Genomic DNA, 20,676 nt, shown 5'->3' with positions numbered 1-20,676 from the left:
AGATGTCCGCTAGAATGAAAGTGCTGTTTCACCAATAAAATGTCGTTTCAAGAAAGAAAGACTTGTGTTTATACATGATATCTCTGTTGTTCCAGATGACATATTCATGTGGAGAGAAGTCATGTTTATAAGTCAAATCAGGGGCCATTTATCTTAGAAAAGACATAATGAAGGATGTGACTCCAAATAGAGGAGGGAGTATTAAGGAACTGTTTAATCTAGTTTTTTTTTTAAAGGTATTATTCAACGTTGCAAAGTCAAGGAAATTCATATTTCCACATGCATACTGAATTGAATTGAACTGAAGACTCTATGATGATTCAAGAGTTTGTCATGTGTACAGTAAACAGTTTGTTACACCATACAATAAGATTCTTACTCTGTGAATCCTCTCAGCAGCCTATGACATAAATTATATGGACATAAGGAAAGAAAAACACAAGAAAAACACGAGAACAGAGGGCGTAAATCACAAATTTACAAAAATTACTATTAGTGCAAGGTCACAAATTACAAAAATTACAATTAGTGCAAAAATCCAAGAAACGAGGTTATATATGTATATAACGTGTGCAGTGTGCAATGTAAACATGGAAATTGTACATGTACAGAGTCCTGCAGAGGTAGATTGGGTCTATTCGCAGTTGGGGGTGGTGTGTATTTGCGTACGCAAGGTATACGGAGGTAGTCTGTGGTCTCTGATGATATTGGCATTGTGGATGTGTATGTGTGTGTAGGAGGGATGGGGGTAGTTGACACCTCTCAGGCTCAGAGGGTGAACTGTGTCTGCTGTGATGGGTGGAGAGGCAGTGGATGGGTGTTGTTCACAAGCCTGATGGCCTGTGGGTAAAAACTGTTTTTCAACCTTGAGGTTCTGGCTCTAACACTCCTGTAACGTCTGCCTGATGGTAAGGGTGTGAAAAGGCTGTGCTGGGGATGACTGTTGTCCTTGATGATGTTAGTGGCTCTCCTAATGGTTCTGGCCTGATATAGGCTCTCCAGTGATGGTAAGGACGTTCCAGTGATGGTTCGAGCAGCTTTCACCACTCGCTGTAGTGCCTTACGATCCTGTACTGTGCAACTTCAAAACCACACTGATAGAGCTGGTGAGGACGCTCTTGATTGCACACCTGTAGAAGCTTCTGAGGATTCAGCTTGACATGCCAAATTTCCTCAGCTTTCTCAAGAAATGCAGACGCTGACGTGATTTCTTGAGCAGATGTGTTGTGAGACCAGGTGAGATCTTCAGTAATGTGAACACCCAGGAATCTGAAGCTGCTCACCCTTTCCACCACTGTCTCTGTTGTTGTCACGAACCACGTTGCAGCTTATCAAGTTCGCAAATGACGAGACCGACTCCTGGGTTTCTAATAAAACGTTACATTTAATTAAAATACCAACAAACATCTGTCGCTCCACTTGTACACTCTGAGGCAAAACTCTTCTTCTCTACTTCTCTAGCATTTACGCAAAAACCAAGGAACGTAATTAACGTATGGACATCTAGTGGCAGTTCTATAAATCGCATTCCAAATTGTACAATTAAACTGAATGCCAATCATTCATCAGCTATTACAAGTTGACAACCAAATACAAACAACACCTTCCAACACAACATCAACAACACCAACTCAAACAATAAAAATACAACAGTCTCACCAATATGCAGTGATGAGTGTTGCTCCCTCTTTCTCCGTGGATCTATTATCAGCTCCTTTTTATTGTCCTTGTACTGCTCAAAATTATAGTGGTACTCCCTGAGTTCTTTAGACAACAATATAAAACACAACACTTAAGTATAAAAAATGGAAAATTAAAGTTTAAACAGATAATACAGTAAATAAACAGATACATTTACATTTATTCATTTAGCAGAATGCTTTTCTCCAAAGCAACTTACAATGGATACTATGTAGTGTTACTAGTCCACACACCTTATTCACCAAGGTGACTTACACTGCTAGACACACTACTTAAAATGGGTCACTCATCCATGCATCAGTGAAACACACTCTCTTTGTGGCACTCACACACTATGGGTGAACAACATGTCTTTGAACTGTGGGAGGAAACCAGAGCACCCTGAGGAAATCCACGCAGACATGGGGAGAACATACAAACTCCCCAGTTTCAAGTTGGGGTTCGAGTCCTGCTTGGGATGCCTTCTGGCAGACTGGCATCCTGTCTGGGGTGTGTCTCCTCCCCCTCTGGCCTTGCACCCTGCATTGCTGGGTTAGACCTCGGTTTGTTGCGACCCTGCTTGGGACAAGTGGTTGTAGCCATTGTGTGTGTGTGTGTGTCTGTGTCTGTGTCTGTGCCGGAATAAGGTGTGAGCTGATGATAATACTACACAGTGTTCAATCAATGGAAGATGCTTTGGAGAAAAGCATCTGCTAAATGAATAAATATAAGTACAAATGTAATTTAAAGGAGGAAAAGTATCTGACATTTCATAAAACTCTGATGTCAGTGAGCATGATACTTGTGAGCATAAGGGTTTGTATTATTGTGGGGGTTTGCAGTTATAGTTGCGCAGCGCAGGATGCAAAGAACATCCAAATCTCTAGTTGTGTCCCAGGATGTGACGCACTTGCTTCCGTCCTTTGGTGTTGACTGCTTAAGAGGGCGTGCAGTCTATGGTTGTGTGCGACGTTTTAGTTTAAAATATTTTACTATCTGGAAGTTCACGTAATCAAACATGTCTATGTACCAGATAAGACCAACGAGTCGGAGTGACGTTGAGTTTGACTTACCGATTTGCATGTACAAGTTAGCAAATATTCACAGTCAGCAAAGCCGCCGGGCCGATGATGATGAAGCACACCAGGTAATGGCTGCCGTTCGGTTTTACAATACATGTACCTACTTAGCGGTCACGATATCAAACCAGGAATCAGATTACATATTACAAGAACAAGATATTTCGTACGTGACCAAGAAAGATTTATTGACATGGAATCTAATTTTTAGGGTTAAATTAAAGAAATATGTATAATTCGTAATTACGTAATTCGACGATTCCTCTCACCGCGTGTGGACGTTATCATAAATATGGAATGGAATGTAGCTTGTAAATCTGTATGACTGACTTGATGTATAACTGGTCTGATATTTCTCCCCTGGTGTCTGCTGCACCATCTTTCTGGCCTTAGAATTGGCAGGTGTACCCAGAAGTGAAGGCTTTGCAGAACAGACAGGATGAGATAATGCGGCAACTGTATGAGCTGGAAGCTGTGGTCAGTGGACTGACAAAAATGGTCAACACCCCTGATGTGGACCTGGATGCTGCAAGCATGTCACAAGCTTCTGTTGGCTCTGCCCTGAGTAATTCTTTGGACTTAGATCAACTCCTGAGGCAGGCAGGTGTTACCCTCGGTGTAGTAAAGCAGATCTACTAATTGGTTTTTGTAGCTGTCTGTGTGTATTTTTTCTACTTTAAAGAGATTTGTGTTCTGTACTTGTTCTGCAGGACTGTGGAACCCCAAGAGATATTGTGATTAATGCCAATCCAGCACAACCCCCTCTGTCCTTGCTGGTTCTGCACAGCATGCTGTGCCAGCGTTACAGTGTTTTGTCTGGCATACACATGCACTCATCTGTTTTTGCGGTTCCACCAGAGCTGTTGTCTTGTCTGGGTCCCCCTATTATCAACGGTTGCAGTCGGCAGCACTTCCAACTTATATTCACAATCATATGGAAGGATGGTAAGGCATTCCTTTTGGAATCTAATTTCGTTCATTACTTTTACAGTCTAAAGTCTACCCTTAAGTGCATAAACCATTTGGTTCAGAACTGAATGCCAAAAATATTTAATAATATAGAAACTGTAATACCGTGGGGCCTGGACTGACAAAATATTGAGTAATGACCCATTACAAACTTTTTTTTTTTTGTTTTAAAGAGAATATTTACTGCAGTGGGTCCTCTGATTACAGACTTAAATGGGGCTGAAAGCTGGTTCATTGCTCGATTTCAGCACAAAGGTGGCCCAGGGGCGACTAACATACTTTTCAAATGAAAAATCTGTTTAAGTCATAAGGGGGGAACCCACTGTTCTTTGATATTAATTTTTGCATTGAGAGAATTCTTGTTTTACTAAAGTCATGATTCCCACATCTCACCCACTTTGTTATCTCACTGACTACAGAGCATTGCCCTTTCTCATCCTATCTTCTGTTTTCAGTACCTAGGGTGCAGTTGAAGTTTAATACACGGCGCATGTGTACCGTGGAAGGTGAAGGCAATGTGGCCCGATTCCTGTACAGGCTGCTTTTGGCTCCCGCCAAAGACCCTGCCTTGGCTACTGTAATGGATAGCTGGGTGGACACTGCACTTTTCCAGCTGGCAGAGGGATGTGCCAAGGAGCAGAAAGCTGTGGTACAGGCTTTGAACTTCACTTTGACCAAGAACCTCTGGTTGGCCGGGCCAGAACTTTCTCTGGCTGATGTTCTATGTGCCTGTTGGCTGATGCAGACTGGAATTGCTGCCACAGTTCCCATTAAAGTGCATAAGTGGCTTGAGTCATGTGAGAACTCTGGTCACTTCTGTGGGGTATACTCTTTACTGAGAAAGTAAACACCGATTTCCACCTTGTGTGTAAGCAGTACTTAGTTGATTCATGTGTCACATAATTTAAGACTGCTTGATTCTGAAATACTGAAAACATTTTTGCTAAAGCAAATAAAATTTTTCAGTTTTGTCCAGATTCTTGGCCTTATTGTGTATGGTTTTAGGATTCAGTTTTTAGAATTATTAGGGAGCAAGACTGAAATATTGCAGGTTTGGAATTAAATTGCAGGTTTGGTTATTGTTTTAGTTTTTGCTTTGTATAGTCAAGATCACTTGTAAGATACACAGGTCTTTTATGTGATAGTAAGTTCTAAACCTGGCTATATGATACAGCACCTGCAGCCAGATTTAGAATTTACTGATTGTACCACAGATAAATAGTACATACACTCACTGAGCACTTTATTAGGAACACTATACTAATACTGGGTATGACCTCCGTTTGCTCTCAAAACAACTTAAGTTCTTCATGGCATGGATTCCATAAAATGTTGGAAACATTCTTTTGATATTCTGGTCCATGTTGACATGATTGCATCACACAATTTCTGAGGTTAGCTGTACATTTATGCTGTGAATCTCCTATTCTACCACATCCCAAAAGTGTTCTATTGCGTTCATATCTGGTGAAGACTGTCAACAGTAAATTAGTCCATAGAAGCTATAATTTGTTGTCCAAGCCCAAGGTTGCTGATCCTGTCAGTTGGCAGGCAGCAAACTACACCAAGCTTCCTGAGTTGGTAGTAGCTCCCATGCAACTGCAAAGTGCTGCTAAAAACAGAAAAAGGGATAGCAACAAACAACATACTTGGATACAAGATAACTCTGGTAACCAATGAACAACAGTGCACAATAAACAAATCAAGAATAACTCTATAGCAGATTATGAAGAGTTTTAGGCCTAGATTCAAAGGCTGAGCCTGAAGAGGCGTTCCTGATATCTGGCAGATTATTCCAAAGTGTAGGTGCTCTGTACCAAAAGGCACATCCTACAACCAAAATCTCATTTATCATGGGAATTTTAACATATCCATAATATAAAGATCATAAACAACATTCAGGAATATAGGACTAAATACAGTATTAAACCAGCATACATAACACAAGTAGCTGCATGTCCATTTTTTAAAATTCTTTAGAAGACAACACATTTAACAAGCACATAGCAGATCAAGGAATGTGATTTTGAAATATGTGACCTTTGAGACCCTTCTTGAATGTTGAGAGAGATCCAGCAGTTTTGAGTGAGAGAAGAGGGTCATTCCACCACATTGAAGCCAGAACCAACAACCTTTGTGCTTTTGATTTTGGACCTCTTGCACATGGGACCACTAAGCAGGCAGAACTGGAAGAGGACAGCAGTCTGGTTGAGGTGCAGCAACGGATAAGGTTTTGTTGATATAGGGGAGCAGATCTATTGATGGGTTTGCACACCTTAGCCAGAGTCTTGAATTTGATGCGAACAGCAACAGGGAATCAATGGCGAGAGAGACAAAGGGGGAAGAAGGGGAATGGATAACCTAGAACCAAAACATTCACAGAACCACCCACGTATGTCAGTTATTGAGAAGAATGTTTTGCATGCTCTTTCAAGTTGCAGTAGAAGTTGTGCAATGAATTGGGATCCCATCCACAATGTTCTTGTCATAGCTACTAGGAGAAATTCCTGGGATGACCAGCCAGCAGTGTTCACCATACCTGTGTTCCATAAACTCATCAAACCACTCCTTTAAAAGCGTGAGCTACAACCATAAACCTTGTAGAATCTCGTAGAAAAAAAACATGCTCTTCCTAGTGCTTCTATTTTGTTCCTGGCTCTTCAACCTCAACCACAGCTCTGACTATGACATATCTGCCTGTATCTTCCTCCTCAAGCTTTTTGTTGCTTTCTAACTGAAAGTCATTGTTTGGACAGAAAATAATATAATAAAACTGGGTTTTGCAGCTAAAATTAGGTGTTGATTAAAAAGTTTCATAATGTTTATTATGCTCAGACACTTGCAAAAAAAATGTTAATGTGGTGTGGTATAACCTTCAGCTACCTTTGAAAAATATCCTGTCTCCACTCATTACCTTGGATCAGTTGAAATGCCTCTTCCTTTCCACGAGTCTTTCAGTGTTCCATGCTTGTTTGCAAGTGATTGTCTTTATAACCTCATTTTATTACAGGCAGTCCCCAAATTACAAACAAGTTCTGTGTCCTCAGTGGGTATTGAAGTCGGATTTTGATGTAAGTCGGAACAGTTAGGTATGGTGGGTATCTAATGTCAGTTTATCAAATGTTTGACTTAGTATATTGTGTACATTTCTATGCATAAAAAACATTAAACAAACACTTCGGACACAATAAAGCATCTTTAATAAAACAATACAGTAATTATTATAATAATACAATATAATGATTCAATGATAATAAAAAAATGTAAATACAGTATTTATAATAAAGACATAAAAACAGGATTTGGAAGAGCAGAGCAAGGGCGGTTTGAGAACATGCGGGGGGTGGAGTTGTTGTCTGCAACTGGGAAGAAGTGTCTTTTGTAGCCAAGTGCTCTCAGAAGGAGAGAGAGAGGCAATGTGTGTGCGTGTGCAAAACATTAAAGAAACTTTAATATTCGCTTTTACATAGTTCGTTGGCGGTTCACATTTCGCTTTATTATTTACTCTTTAGTTTCCATCGTGATCGTTTCTTTTTTCTTGGATTCATCACCATCACTTGCATCATATTTATGATTTGGTGCCATAGTTAGGAAGGTAAAAACAAAAAAAATTAAAGCCAAATACAGTAACATGAGACACTTAACGGGAAAAGAAGGAAGTCTGTCCTACCTCAGGCTCACGTGCCCTGCCCACGAGTCAACAAACCACTGTAGACACACAATGGTTTGATGTGCTTCACAAAGTAGTGCCCGTTTATTATTACGAACCATTGTATATGCAGTAACTCAAATTTTTAATATAGAAACTTCATAATTAAGCCTTCCATTCAACTGTTACTTAAGGGTGACAAAAAAAAAAAAAAAATTAAACTTCTGGTGAGTAAGGGGGTGGTTTGTAAGTACAGGTCGTACGTAAGTTGGATGTTCATAACTCGGGGACTGCCTGTATATGTTCCATCTTTAACTGTTAAAAGATCTTTTTTTTTTTCCTCCTCCATCTTCTTGGAGCACCATGGCATTATCCCCAATGCTATGTGATTCATCTGGGAAGTCCCTGACAGAGACTGGACACTGATACCTACCAAATCAGCTTGCTTAAGACCAATGGATTATGGCTTTGATTCGATCTCACTCTAATTCTGCAGTAGCCAATCGAACTCTAGATGTTAGCTATAGGGCTACCTCACACCAGCTAACTATACTACAACATAATGCCCACTTGGGTAGAGCAGTGATACGTACTTGTATCCCCAGAGGTATATTTTTCTACCTCGGTATATTATTCTACGTTATCTTACAATTTTGTAAGCATTTTTTTCCCTTTGTTACAGGTCCTTGTACAGTATATACTAACTTCAAGGAATCAATTAAATTATTACAATACAGGGAAACTAAAATACTACTTCCTCAAGACAGATATGGAAGAGTGCGTCCTGATGTCACCTGAGTGGGACATGGAAGGGCAGGGGTGAGCTGGGGGGTGGTCAAACCCAAGACAGAAAGCAGGAGCTGGAAAATGGACAGCTCTCAAAGACCTGCCCTTGTCCTAAGTGAATGATGATCAACTGCACCCTCTCAAGGGGAGCAAGGAGGGGATAAAGGCAGCTGGTCTGTGGATGGCCCCATAATGAAAATTTAATACAATTTACTGAACTTCACAAGGATTAATTTAACTCTAAAACTGTTTAATAATAACCATATAATTACTGTTACAAGCAATACATTACAATTGCTTGAAATATTATTTAACAATTTTAAAATAAGTCTTCACCAAGTACATTTGGTGGTGATCAAAAACTAAATGCAATCAATTAAAACCCTGGCTACAACAAAAACAAAAACACAAATGTACACAAAGGCCAGGGTTGAGAACCACTGGTTTTTATGTCATTAAGTACAAGGATACAAGCAGAGACAGCTAACTATGACAAGAAGGGTGGTGAAGAATTTGAAGATAAGTTGTATAAAGTGGAGAGAAAATGTACGTGATCGACGTTGTTTCTCAGTGGATAGGTTATTAACGTAGATTGTCGACAACAGCACGCACAAAGTCACCAGTAGTGCTGTATCCCCCGAGGTCTCTTGTCCGCACCTGGGGCACAAAAACATAGGGGAGAGGGATGGGGTGAAAGGAGCAATAAAACAGCAGGGCTATCAGAAACAAAGCTGATAAATGGATACTGTTTTGAGCAGGTAAGTGTAGGTTCTTTCAAACGAGCATTATGCTGCATGTGAATTCTACTGCAGCTAAATAAAATGAGATGGATAAATTGAAGGGGAAATAAAATAATGAATTTATAAATCAGAGACATAAGCATTTCACATTACATTTATATTACAATATCTGCTTTTTTGGGAGGGGGGGAATCATTTTCATTTCAAATGGTAACTGGGGTTTTATTTCACAAGAATTCACTTCACAAGCAGATTTTCAGGAATTAACTAAACTTTTTAAACAAGGGGAGCTTGTACACTTATACCTTATGTTATGAAAATCTGACTTAGGAATTCTTAAAACATTTACTTCTGTATTTATTTGTTTTTAACTGCATTTCCTTCACTTTCTAAAAATTCTCTTTTGCAAAGCAAAAATACAGAAACTAAAAGGGTGTTTTTTGAGAAGGGGCCAGATTCATGTAGCAGTTCAAAAGCCATTTCAGTACACTTTTATTATAGCTGTGTCTGAAATTTTTACAGAAACCACCAAGCAAATAAAGAGGTATGAGTCTATTATACTTTATTTCAAGCTGTAACTGATCAGATGCTGATAAATATGTTTACGTAATGAATCTGCCTCTTGCTCATGGCTACTTTTGTTGTCCTCAGCGGCAAATGAGACACAGCCAATATTTTAAGGTCAAACACTTAATACGTTTTCCTTATGCGGTCCTCCACTGTGCTGCAACTCTCTCTACTCCACCTTTACTTTCTCCTTTGGTACCTGATGATAAGGAGAAACATGACACTGTCTTGTATGAAGATGTATGAAGCGTAATACAACACAACGAATACGAAGTTGTAGCAATGATGTATTTTTAATTTTCTGTAATTTTGAAGTTTAATTTTAAATGTTTCCTGAGGTTAATAAAAAGATACTTCTCATCCATGTTCCTGTCTCATGCAGAATGTGTCCGGGACAGATGAACATTGAGACCCTGCACTGCATGAACTGTTGAACACAGTAAACAAATCGTACGGAAAATTTTAAATTAAATCAGAACTTTATATGGTGTTTTAAACACAACCTTGTCGTCGTACGCAGAACCAAGCTTTTAGAAGATTGTGACAGTGTCTGGACTGATGAAAAATTTCTAATTTTGAACAGGCTTCAAGTCACATTAGCACTCGCAAGTTGACCTACATGGGGCCAAAAAAAAAAAAAAAAATCTAAAAAATAAAAATAAACATAAAAATTAAAAATAAAAACTTAAAAATAAACTTAAACTTAGACTTAAAAATAAAACACTGTAACATGCTTATATTTAAGAAGACAAAAAAGAGACAAAATATAAATGGGAATGGACATCACTGTACCTTTCCCTGCTTGATGACCCTTTTGACTGCCTCAGATACCATCTGGGAGTGGTATTCCAAACTGCAAAAGTAGTTGGTTATTTTTAAAATCTGCAAGTAACACACTGCTTTCATACTCCCCTGCACTGTAAATTTCCCTTTTGTGCCTGCTGCCCCAAGACAGGGGAGAGGCAGTGGCATTGCAACACTGACAAGGGTTATAAACCGCAAACATAAAAAGTTTTTGCCATTGGACATCAGAAAATCCATTCACTCATTAATCCATTTTGAATGCCACATATCCTCTCGAAGTCTGATGTGGGAACAGGCTGAGCAGAGCAGATTAAACTATTCTTTTGGTCTCCAACTCCTCCTGGGGAGATTGTAAAATGTTCCCAGGCCAAAGGCACAATTTCTCCAGCATTTCCTGGGTTTGGATGGGAACCTCCTCCCAGTGGAGCATACCCTTTACCCCTTCTGCTGGACACACCAGTCAATCAAGTATTCTAACTACATTTACTGGTTCTTCTGGCTGAAATTATTTTAACAAGGTCTTTACGATCAGGAGGAACACCAAATCCTGATGGTTTCAATAAGGATGGTTGAAAAGAAAAAGCTCTGCCACCCTGAAAAGCAATCTAATTTCTGTCACTTACACTGTGATCTCATCCTTTGGGCCACTATCGAAAGATCACAGGATGATGGGGATGCAACTGAAAAGTGCCACTCTTTACTACCACATAAAGAGATGAAAGTGGTGTGTCCACTGTCAACTATGATTATATCTATTTTCTTCAACTTTTCTAAAAATTAATGTTTGAGAGAATCCAGCCTTTGCATGCAAAAAACCAAAGGACATCAATTTTACTAAGCTCTTAACGATTGCGTAGATGATAAAGTTGAAAGCAGCCCATAGCTGACAAATGTGTTATGTTTATATGACAAATACTTAACAGCACTAATGTGGTGAATACATATTTTTTTTTATTTTCAGTTATCTGAAAATAAGTTTATTTTAATGTAGTTTTGAAGTTAAAAGTACAGAAATGTTACACCAATGTAGCTGCACCATGTCTGGGACGTTTCATGACACGGTCACCTTGCACAGCACAACCAGTTTCTCATAATGCATGGAAGTATTACAGAATTATTTTTGTTACAGCTTTGTCTCAAGTTCTTACAAAACCTAATTTGTTAGAATGTGGGCAAATATGTATTTTATTCACCTTTTACTGATTTCAACATGGAAAAAGTGACTTTTGAGTTATGAACAAATCAAAATGAAAACTTCTAGTCCCAACTGTTCATTAGTTGAGGACTGTGTGTTTTGCAAAGGGTATCAAATGACTATTTCTGCATGTAGTATGAAAGGCCCTAGACAGAACGTAACAGTATGTGCAGTGCAAAAACTGGCATACACTGACCTGAGATGTCGTAGCATGTTGGCAGCACTCAACAGCATGGCTGTGGGATTAGCAATATTCCTACCCACAGCCTGAGCAAATGGGTGTCTGGCTCCCTGAAACACACATACATATCCATTTGTTAACTACATCACATACCTGTACACACACACATTACACTCAGAAATTTCAAGAATAGCTTGGTTCTGTTCATGCAGGAAGGTTTACATTTATTAGTTGACATTTTTCTCCAAAATTTACAATGTTAAGCTACTTACAGTTATTTACCCATTAATACAGCTAGTAAATTTTACTGCAGCAACTTAGGGTAAGCACCTTGCTCAAGGGTACTACAGATGGAGGTGGGATTTGAACCTGGAACCTTTGGGTCCAAAGGCAGAAGCTCTAATCAGTACATGACCAATTGCCCCTGTATAAAAGTTGCCTGAAAGCTGACAGAGATGATGATGATTTAACCGTTCGGTCAAGGCCGACTTTCAGTCACTTTATGGGTCATCATTCTCCATGCCAGAAAGAGTAATTTGTGTACCTTGTCCTAATCCTTTGTTCTATGTGTTTGTATAGGGTCTGTATGTCTCTGTATGCAGCTGCTGTATGCAGCTGAATTTCCCAATGGGGTAAAAGTATTTCTATAGTAACAAACATGCAGTATTATAAGTACACACTGGTATGCATGCAGGAGGCAACTGGCTGATTCTCTGAGCCTTCCTGGAAGTCAAAACTATTGAGAAGTAGAAGTGGTACAAGTACTGCAAACAAGTTTTGCATTACTAACTGTAGGTGTCCTGAAATACTTGGGAATATAAGCATGTATGCTCAAAATAAGAACACAGAGCAGGGGAAAAACTCACTGTTTCAAAAACAGCATATTCTGAGCTGTAGCTTTCACCAGGAACCACTCCTGCTCCCCCCACAAGACCAGCTGCCAAGTTGTCAATGATGTTCCCATACAAGTTGGGCATCACCAGTACATCAAACTGGTACGGGTTCTGCACCAACTGGGAGACATGGAAGAGGGAGGTTGGATTATCAGCTACTGCAGATAGGTGAAAAAAACTGCATTCTACCTCTACACCAGCTTCTCATCCCCCAGTGTACAATATCTGGTTCTTCTGAAGTGCAGTAAAGTGACACACTTATTCCGATAACATTTAATCTAACTACTTCTTAAAGTCTTTCCTTATCTCTACTAGACAAGTCAGTGTCAGTAAAATACATAAAAATATAACATGAAACAAAAAACTGCTCTTCAGCACTCTTCAGGTTCAACAGAGAACCATACCTGCATGCAGCAGTTGTCAATGATCATGTTCTCATACTTTATCTTGGGGTACAGCTCTGCTACCTCTGCACAGTTCTGCAGAAAAAGTCCATCTCCTAACTTCCTAAGGGCAGCAAAAATGAACATCTCTGAATTAAAACACCAATCTGCCAAAAATAATCAGGAAACTATCTACTTGTCTCAAGCGGAAACAAGGAAAAAAAAAAACAACTTACATAATGTTTGCCTTATGCACAGCTGTGACCTTACTGCGGCCCTTTTTAGTAGCATAGTCAAATGCAAACTTAGCAATGCGACGGGATTTCTCTCTGGTGATGATCTTCAGGCATTCAATGACTCCCTTTACACTCTGATCAACAGAAGTATGTGGCCATTAGAGGGGAAGCAGCACAAGGATGGAAAAAGAAATTAACACTACTGAAACGATTGCTTGAGTTATTGCACAGATATAATGAATTTTTACCTCATGTTCAAGAGAACTGTATTCCCCCTCTGTCTGCTCACGGATAATAACCAGGTCCAGATTGTTGTGGCGAGTACTATATCCAGGGAGGCTGTTCACATGAACCACGTTGGCAAACAGGTCCAGCTTCCTTCTAAGTATTAAAGCATTCAGAACTAGGAATTACTACAGATTACCCGTGAGATCACAGGACAGACATTACATACTCAGAAAAAACCTTACTGCATGTACCGTACCATTCTTTCAACTGTCTTCTAATTTTCAGTAAGAGCAAATTTCCCTAGGCAAACTGGTGGCATTCTGGTTTTGGTTTATGTTTATCTTACTGAAATTTTAATGCCAAGAATGTAAGTCACTGTTTACCTTGCTGGAAATAATTCCAAGGTTGAGAAAAGGTTTTCAGAAAATGTTTTTATTTTCTTATAGTTAAGCTTTTTCCTGCTAAACCTCTCAAACTAAAATGCTACTTTAACGCTTTAATCCACTCAAATCTACACATATGCAACAGTGAATAAACTAAAACAAAAGTATTTATAATATTGTTATTGCCAGTCACATTACTTGTGTAATATCAACACAAATACTTTAAATAAAAATTAAAAATAATTAGAAAACCCAACAAACTGAACCTCAGGCTCATTTCATAGGAGGCCAACTCTCCCTTGTACTCCATAGGTGTATGGATCTTTCCTGTGTTGCCAAAGAAATAAAAAAAGAAAACAAAACAATGTGTGTTAACTGGGACTATACTAACAGTAACGGACTGCCAAAAGGTCCACAATAACTATCCTAATAGTGATAAAGTATAATAAATGTGCACAATTCTTACAAGATAAGAATCATATGACAATGATCCAGGATCAAATACTGTGCTGCAAATAACACAAGATCAACCTAGTAATACACACACAGAGTCCGAAACTGCTTGTCTAAAGGAGGGTCATGGCAAGCTTGAGCCCAACCCAGCAACACACGGCGCAAGGCTGGAGGGGACACACCCAGGACGGGACGCCAGTCCATCGCAAGGCACCCCAAGCAGGACTTGAACCCCAGACCCATTAGAGAGCAGGCACAGGCCAAACCTGCTGCGCCACCGCATCCCCTACAATCTAGTAATAGACAACTTTAAATAAAGTTAAACTGTTCCGAACCAAGAAAAGAACTCTCTAACAGACTATTACAAAGATAAACTAAGGTGAAGAATACATTAGCATACTGTGAGAAAGAACAATCAGAACACACAAAACCAAGTTCAACCCTGCTCGTACCTTTGATGGCCACTCTGTTGTTTTTCATTGATGCGAGCACTTGATCCAGCTTCTCCTCACTGGCCATGTTTTGCACCTCACTCAAGTGGAATTCCTCAAATTCCACAGGCACATTACCTGCCTGGAGAAGCATAAAACAGAGAAAAGGAGTACAGAAAAGAGGGGAATAGGAAATTTGACAACAGCTTATACTTTGAACAAAATTGATTAAAATGAAAACCCCTGAGAATGGAAAACTTAAGGTGATATTTAAAAACTCTTAAAAGTCTTTCTTGTGTTACCTTGAAGACTTCTTTGACAGCTGTCATAAGTTCAGGACCTACACCATCCCCTGGCACCATGGTGACCCTGAAAGTGCTGTCAGCACGGGCAGGGGGAGCCTCTGGTGTACAAAAGCAAGCTGACATTGTGAAGGACCTGCTGCTCAACTTTTGAAGCCATGGTCCACTGAGAACCTGGTAGGTACACGTGAAATAGGAAAAAAAAAAAAAAAAAAAAAAACTATAAGCTTAAGAGCTTTTCAGCATTAAACAGGAACACTAATCGGTGTTTACTAATGTTAGTAGCTTTTGTAAAAGACATTATTTACATTCAGTCAATTAGCTGATGTTTTTCTCCAAAACAACTCACAATGTTAAGGTTACAATTATTTACCCATTTGCACAGCTGGGTAATTTTTACTGGAGCAATTTAGGGCAAGTACCTTGCTCAAAGGTTCTAGAGCCAGGCTTGGGGATCAAACCTGTAACCTTTAGATCCAAAGGCAGGTGCTCTAACCACTACACTACCATGCATACCCTAAATGTTGAAAGTAAAACACTTTGTTTACATTAGAAAGTATGGATCAATTTTACATACAAGGTAACTTTTCTTAATTTATCAATAAGTATTTTAAAATGACAATTTTACATTTGATTTCTTCCTTAAAAACAATTCTTTTATAAAATCAGTATACAATATCTTTCAATACCAGACTAAAATCTCCTCAGATATGTATATAATAAGCAGAACCAAAACAATCCCCCAAGATTTCCCCCAAAAGATATCCTGTCATCAAAATTATGTAATAAAGGATATTCAGCCCAGACTTACTCCAAATTTTTGCCCCTTTTTTCAAAGAAATAAAGCTTAACAAGTAATAACTAAAAATGAAAACTACAACAATTACATCCTAGTAAGGGAAGTGAATAAACACTGCGCAGTAGGCTGCAGTCCTGCTTGTTTTGAAGTCACAGCTAATCCTGCAATTACTTTACACCAATTTATTGAATTGCTACCTATGTAAGTGTTTCAATACAAACAAGAAGAGACTACAAACATGAGAACACCTTGCCAAATTTAAAGACGGACTGTGGGTGTTAATTTCTCTAAACCTGTTCCTTAAGGTCAACAAAATTATTCAAACTGGAAAGGTAGCAAAGTCAAAGGAGCTGTTGCAAGGTAAAGCACATAGACTGGAAAAACATCTTGCGACAAATTAAAGATGGGTTCTTAAAATTTTACAGCTATACCATGTAATACTTTGCTGATAAATAATACGGAGGGAGTACATTCATGCCTTCTGCCACTTTCTTAATGTACTACTGAATATGCAATTAAGAATGACAGGTCGTGCTTGGAAATTAATTTTCAAAATCTTCTGATCACACGCTTGGTCACTCATCGATATCGTTCCTGCAGTGGTGACTGAGGTTTTGGAGAGTGTTGTGTGCTGCAGGATGCAAATGACATTTTTGTGGCTTGTGTCCACACTGTGCCAAAGTAGCACCTTCTTGCCATTACTTCTGTAGTATCTTTTTATTGCAAACTCTACAAAAGCATACACTTTTAACTTTCAGCACCACTAGAACTAAGATGTTTTCCATCAACTTCTTTGTCTTCAACCCAAGCCCACCTCCATTTGTTTTTTACTATTGTGTCAACAAATGGTGCAGCCATGACAGGTTTGAGGAATTAGGTCTCCGATTTTCCCGATCTAGTTGTTACTTAGAAAATTAGCTAGGTAAGGTTGTCTATCCACATTTAAACATAAGACTGTGGCCGTGCTCTGAACACATTGAGTTGTGATAGCTATGAAATTTTAGAGATGGCTGGCCAACTCATTTATTAAGCGATTCACTTTAAATCCATAAAAATGTTCAGTAGTAGTACAAACTGTCTACGTTATGTGCACTGTGGCAACAAAGCATATCACAAAGCTTTTAAAATATCAAAAATTCACTTATGCAACTCGAGCCAAAGGCAGAAGGAGGGTTTTGCCTGACAGTTTTAAATATTATTGGGCAGCAAATCTAAACATTTCTTCTTGGTGGAAGAAAGCAAGGTTTTGTCTCAATGCAAAAAGAAAGGGATAATAATAAATGATCTCTATACTGAAAACAAGTTTGAAACTTTTGAAAACTAAAATAAGCACAACCACCTTGTAGTTTCTACAGATACTTATAAACTGGAAATTTCATAAGAAAAGAAATTCCAAACATTGACAGCTTGCAAACACATTAAACACTTGACAGATTAAACATTTACATTTATTCATTTAGACGCTTTTGTCCAAAGTGAGGTACATCTCAGCAAAAGTACAATTTATGCATTACATTGCAGAGGAGACATAGGCTATGTCATAGCTGCAGACATGATGAAAGTCTCAAGCAAACAAATATAAACCTCTTGATGGTGCAGCAGTTTCTGTGTTCAGTAATATATTGTTGGAGAAGGAAGATACAAATAAGATAAACTTAAGCAGAAGCGAGAGACAGAATTAGAACGAGAAACTTAGGAGGAAGTCTTGAATACAGATATACGTGCTCCCTCAGTCAGTGCAGGTCAAATGAGGGTTATTCAGTTCAACGTTCTACATACTATAGTGTTGAAGTTAGACAAGACATACTCATGATATCATTATCAACACTGCGAAAATGTAAAACAAATATATAATATATAATATATATATAAAGCATTATTTCACCGCTTTTAATCATGATAAAACCTAACTGATCGAATCTGATTCCCTCCTGTCACAGGCATACTGTTAAATGGAAACTAAATCCTGCGGCGGGCAACTGAAAACTGCTGTGTGATATCAGGAAGCCAACTCCTTCCATAATAACAGCCAAAAACGTAATAGATAGATGAAGCAGGTCCGGGAGGCACTCCTCCTCCGGACTATGTTTCAGCAAGTAAATATGAGCGACACGTCCTCGCACACTTAGTTTGTACGGACGAAAACATGGTCAAACACAGAAAATTCACTGCTCTACAACGGCTAAGTATTTTAACATTATATTTTCACTTTGTACTCGCCTTCACAATTGTATTAATCCTCCCTCCAATCGCGGCCGCCATACTCGCTTCCCGTAAAGACGTCACCTTTGCACCGGAAACAAAATTTTCGAGCTTTACCAAATGTGACCTTCACGTTTATTCATTTAGCTTACTCTCCTCTCCAAAACGAATTACAATGTTAAAGTTAAAATTATTTACCCATTTGTACAGCTGGGTATTTTTTTTAGTGGAGCAATAGGTAAGTATCTTGCTCAAGGAGTACTACAACCGGAGGTGGGGGTCGAACCTGCGACCTGGATCCAAACAAAAGTCAGTACATAGTAGCTGTGTAACCACTACGCTAGCGATAACAGAACTAAAATCCAACTACAAAACTAAAATAAAAACATTTAACACAAAGTTAAACTAATTTCACCAGAATTATTTAAAGATATATTACGACAAACTTTTTGAAAAGGGGTTTCTAAACGCATCTTTTTTCATTATCACTTCTCTCCGGACCTCTCTCTCCAGAGTAGGAGCAAGAACATTTTCAGTCTAACGGGTAATAATATCCACAGTCATCGACATAATCTATTTTTAACGTATGATATAAAATGACAAACTCTACAATACAGCAGTATTAAGGTAAATCATATTCGCAAATTTTGAATCACAGTCCATTCAAAAAGAGGGTAAAAGACAGATAAGTAAAAGGCACACAGGTTAACATAGGAGTGTCCCATAATGATGACATATATTTAAGATTGCGTAAATACATATGGTAAAAAACCTGTCCAGACCATACTGTTGGCAGGTTATGTCTCGAGAGGCAGGACTATGGGAACAAGGTTTGCGATTTTGCATGTCAACATAGATGCATAAGTTGTGACCTCGGACCGAGTCGGAGTGGTCACTGTCCAGTCCACTGCTGGCTCCATCCATCCGTGTTGTCAGGAATCAGCTCCCCCATCCACCGAGGTGAAAAACAGTGATAGTCATGCAGATCCCCAGAAAGACTGTGTAATGTGTCTGTTCTGCCCCGACAACCTCCTTGCTTGGTCTTCCTCTTGTGCTGCAGCTGGGTTTTTCTCTCTCTGCAGTCATCCCCTGGAGCCCCAGTTGCCTTGGGAGTGGTAAGCTTGCTTTTGGAGGCAGTCAGGCAAATGGTTTCATCAGCCAGGAAAAGAAAACACTCAACCAGGTCAAGCACCACTCCCATCTCACTGAGGTTTATATCGCGATGCAGGAGTCCTCTATGGAGGCTGGCCAGAACTGGTTCTGATCATGACACTAATGCACCAGTGTATCCACATCCAGACTGTCTGCCCTGTCACAGTGAACAGACAGGCAGCGGTCTCAGGACACCCCTCTGGGTGCCACTTGCTGGTCCCAGGCAACATGCCTGTCCAAACAATAGAGGCCCCTGAGCAGGTATTGACCAGCACTCTACAGCTCATCCTCTGCACCAGGCAAGACAGGAATATGCTCTTTAAGGAACCTATGTGTCTCATAGGTGTTGTGAATTTTGCAGAGAGGGGACCAGGAGACTTGGAAGTATCCTTAGCAGGATTCTTTATTGCAGACGAGCGTATCAGTCCACAACATCATAACATGCCGTTTTCGTGCTGTAGTCATCAAGTCTAACTAAGGGAGACATACATTGTGGTTTTATAGGCATTCAGTGGGCTGTCCTTAAAGGTATGACCTTACACAAAGCTTTAGAGATAATACCTTCAGACAAAGCATCAAAGGCAAGGAAGCCTTCACAGGAACCAATCCCCGACTGCTAGCTACCCCAAACTTCCTTATCACCAAAGGTTTGACCACCATCTAGTAACAAGTCCTGTTACTAGAACCCAGTTGATACCCCATGTGGAAGGATCTGTTTTTCACAGTCTCTCAGACATAATAACAGAGCGGTTCGGTCTTTGTTTCGGAATGAAGTTGCCACCTTACCTTATGTCACTGCTTATTGGAACACCTTTGTTGACGAGGTTCCATGAGAGAAAGTTTGGCTGTTGACTCACAAATACTTCTTAATTAATCAAGGTTAGGGAAATCTCTTTCAAGATTATACACAAATTCTATCCTGTCAAGCATTTTCTTAGAACATTCAAGGATGGGATTGATGTAAATTGTTCTTTTTGTAGCCTGCACCCAGAAACAGTGCCTCACCTTTTTTGGCACTGCTGTTATACCAAACAGCTATGGAGAGATGTCTCAAAATTTATTATTGATAAATTGTGTAAGGATTTTGCTTTGTATTATGAATATGTACTGTTTGGGTTTTTCCATTTTGATAAACATACAGAGAAACAAGCTTATATCATTAATTTATTAATCATTTTGACTAAATATCATATACACTGGTCAAAATTTGCTAATAAAAACCTATATTTTCTGTTTTTCGTAAAAAAGTTAAGCAGTACATAGACACTATCGAGGAGTGTGATAGTAAGAAGGCCATTAAGTCTGTTTATTATTGTGATATTTTTACAGTCTTGATGTAATGTCTGGTTATTGGAGTGTTTTGTAATTTAAAGTTTTTTTTTTTTTTTTTTTTTATTCCCTCTGGCTAGGTTGACTGTTCTGAATTAATGTTCTGGTATTGTGTGTGATTTGTTCAATTAAAAAAAAAAAAAAAAAAAGTCCTGGGATATGTCAACATTCTCACGATCACATTAACAGGCAGACCCATTCAACTGTAAGTTTGATCTAATCATCCAAAAGATGT

General features: G+C 39.0%; 2 protein-coding genes across 3 annotated transcripts; one reads left to right on the top strand and one right to left on the bottom strand.

Annotated features, from left to right (window-relative positions):
- The first annotated feature begins 2,603 nt into the window (after positions 1–2,603).
- Positions 2,604–4,670, top strand: aimp2 (aminoacyl tRNA synthetase complex interacting multifunctional protein 2). Its single transcript, XM_018749685.2, has 4 exons — positions 2,604–2,827; positions 3,153–3,359; positions 3,470–3,704; positions 4,184–4,670. Exons 1-4 carry the CDS (start codon positions 2,699–2,701, stop codon positions 4,573–4,575), a joined length of 963 nt encoding a protein of 320 aa, XP_018605201.1. The 5' UTR covers positions 2,604–2,698; the 3' UTR covers positions 4,576–4,670.
- Positions 4,671–8,588: 3,918 nt separating this feature from the next.
- On the bottom strand, positions 8,589–18,039 carry LOC108932990 (isocitrate dehydrogenase [NAD] subunit beta, mitochondrial-like). 2 transcript variants are annotated; one of them, XM_018749761.1, is made up of 13 exons: positions 17,979–18,039; positions 14,960–15,133; positions 14,679–14,799; positions 14,040–14,100; positions 13,411–13,543; positions 13,163–13,296; positions 12,948–13,050; positions 12,517–12,663; positions 11,666–11,760; positions 10,263–10,323; positions 9,825–9,897; positions 9,601–9,669; positions 8,745–8,820 (listed from the first exon to the last, which is right to left on the bottom strand). In XM_018749761.1, the coding sequence occupies exons 1-12, from the start codon at positions 18,018–18,020 to the stop codon at positions 9,608–9,610; spliced, it is 1,206 nt and encodes a 401-aa protein (XP_018605277.1). In that variant the 5' UTR covers positions 18,021–18,039; the 3' UTR covers positions 8,745–8,820; positions 9,601–9,607. The 2 variants fall into 2 exon arrangements, with proteins under 2 accessions (XP_018605278.1, XP_018605277.1); XM_018749762.1 differs by lacking the exons at positions 9,601–9,669; positions 9,825–9,897 and having other exon boundaries at positions 8,589–8,820.
- Positions 18,040–20,676: the final 2,637 nt, after the last annotated feature.

Source organism: Scleropages formosus, chromosome 5 (genome assembly GCF_900964775.1).
Source record: "Scleropages formosus chromosome 5, fSclFor1.1, whole genome shotgun sequence".
In the NCBI taxonomy this organism is placed as follows: domain Eukaryota; kingdom Metazoa; phylum Chordata; class Actinopteri; order Osteoglossiformes; family Osteoglossidae; genus Scleropages; species Scleropages formosus.
The sequence above is the reverse complement of the archived record's forward strand: the minus strand, read 5'-3'. Positions and strand labels throughout refer to the sequence as shown.

What these genes read in the sequence shown, in the direction of transcription:
- aimp2 (XM_018749685.2), top strand. Translation starts at nt 2,699, where the DNA reads ATGTCTATGTACCAGATAAGACCAACGAGTCGGAGTGACGTTGAGTTT. An exon ending in ATGATGATGAAGCACACCAG is followed by an intron (nt 2,828 to 3,152) that starts GTAATGGCTGCC and finishes TTCTGGCCTTAG; the next exon opens with AATTGGCAGGTGTACCCAGA. An exon ending in CACAATCATATGGAAGGATG is followed by an intron (nt 3,705 to 4,183) that starts GTAAGGCATTCC and finishes TTCTGTTTTCAG; the next exon opens with TACCTAGGGTGCAGTTGAAG.
- LOC108932990 (XM_018749761.1), bottom strand. Translation starts at nt 18,020, where the DNA reads ATGGCGGCCGCGATTGGAGGGAGGATTAATACAATTGTGAAG. An exon ending in GGATTAATACAATTGTGAAG is followed by an intron (nt 15,134 to 17,978) that starts GCGAGTACAAAG and finishes TGTACCTACCAG; the next exon opens with GTTCTCAGTGGACCATGGCT. An exon ending in AACATGCTACGACATCTCAG is followed by an intron (nt 10,324 to 11,665) that starts GTCAGTGTATGC and finishes CTACTTTTGCAG; the next exon opens with TTTGGAATACCACTCCCAGA.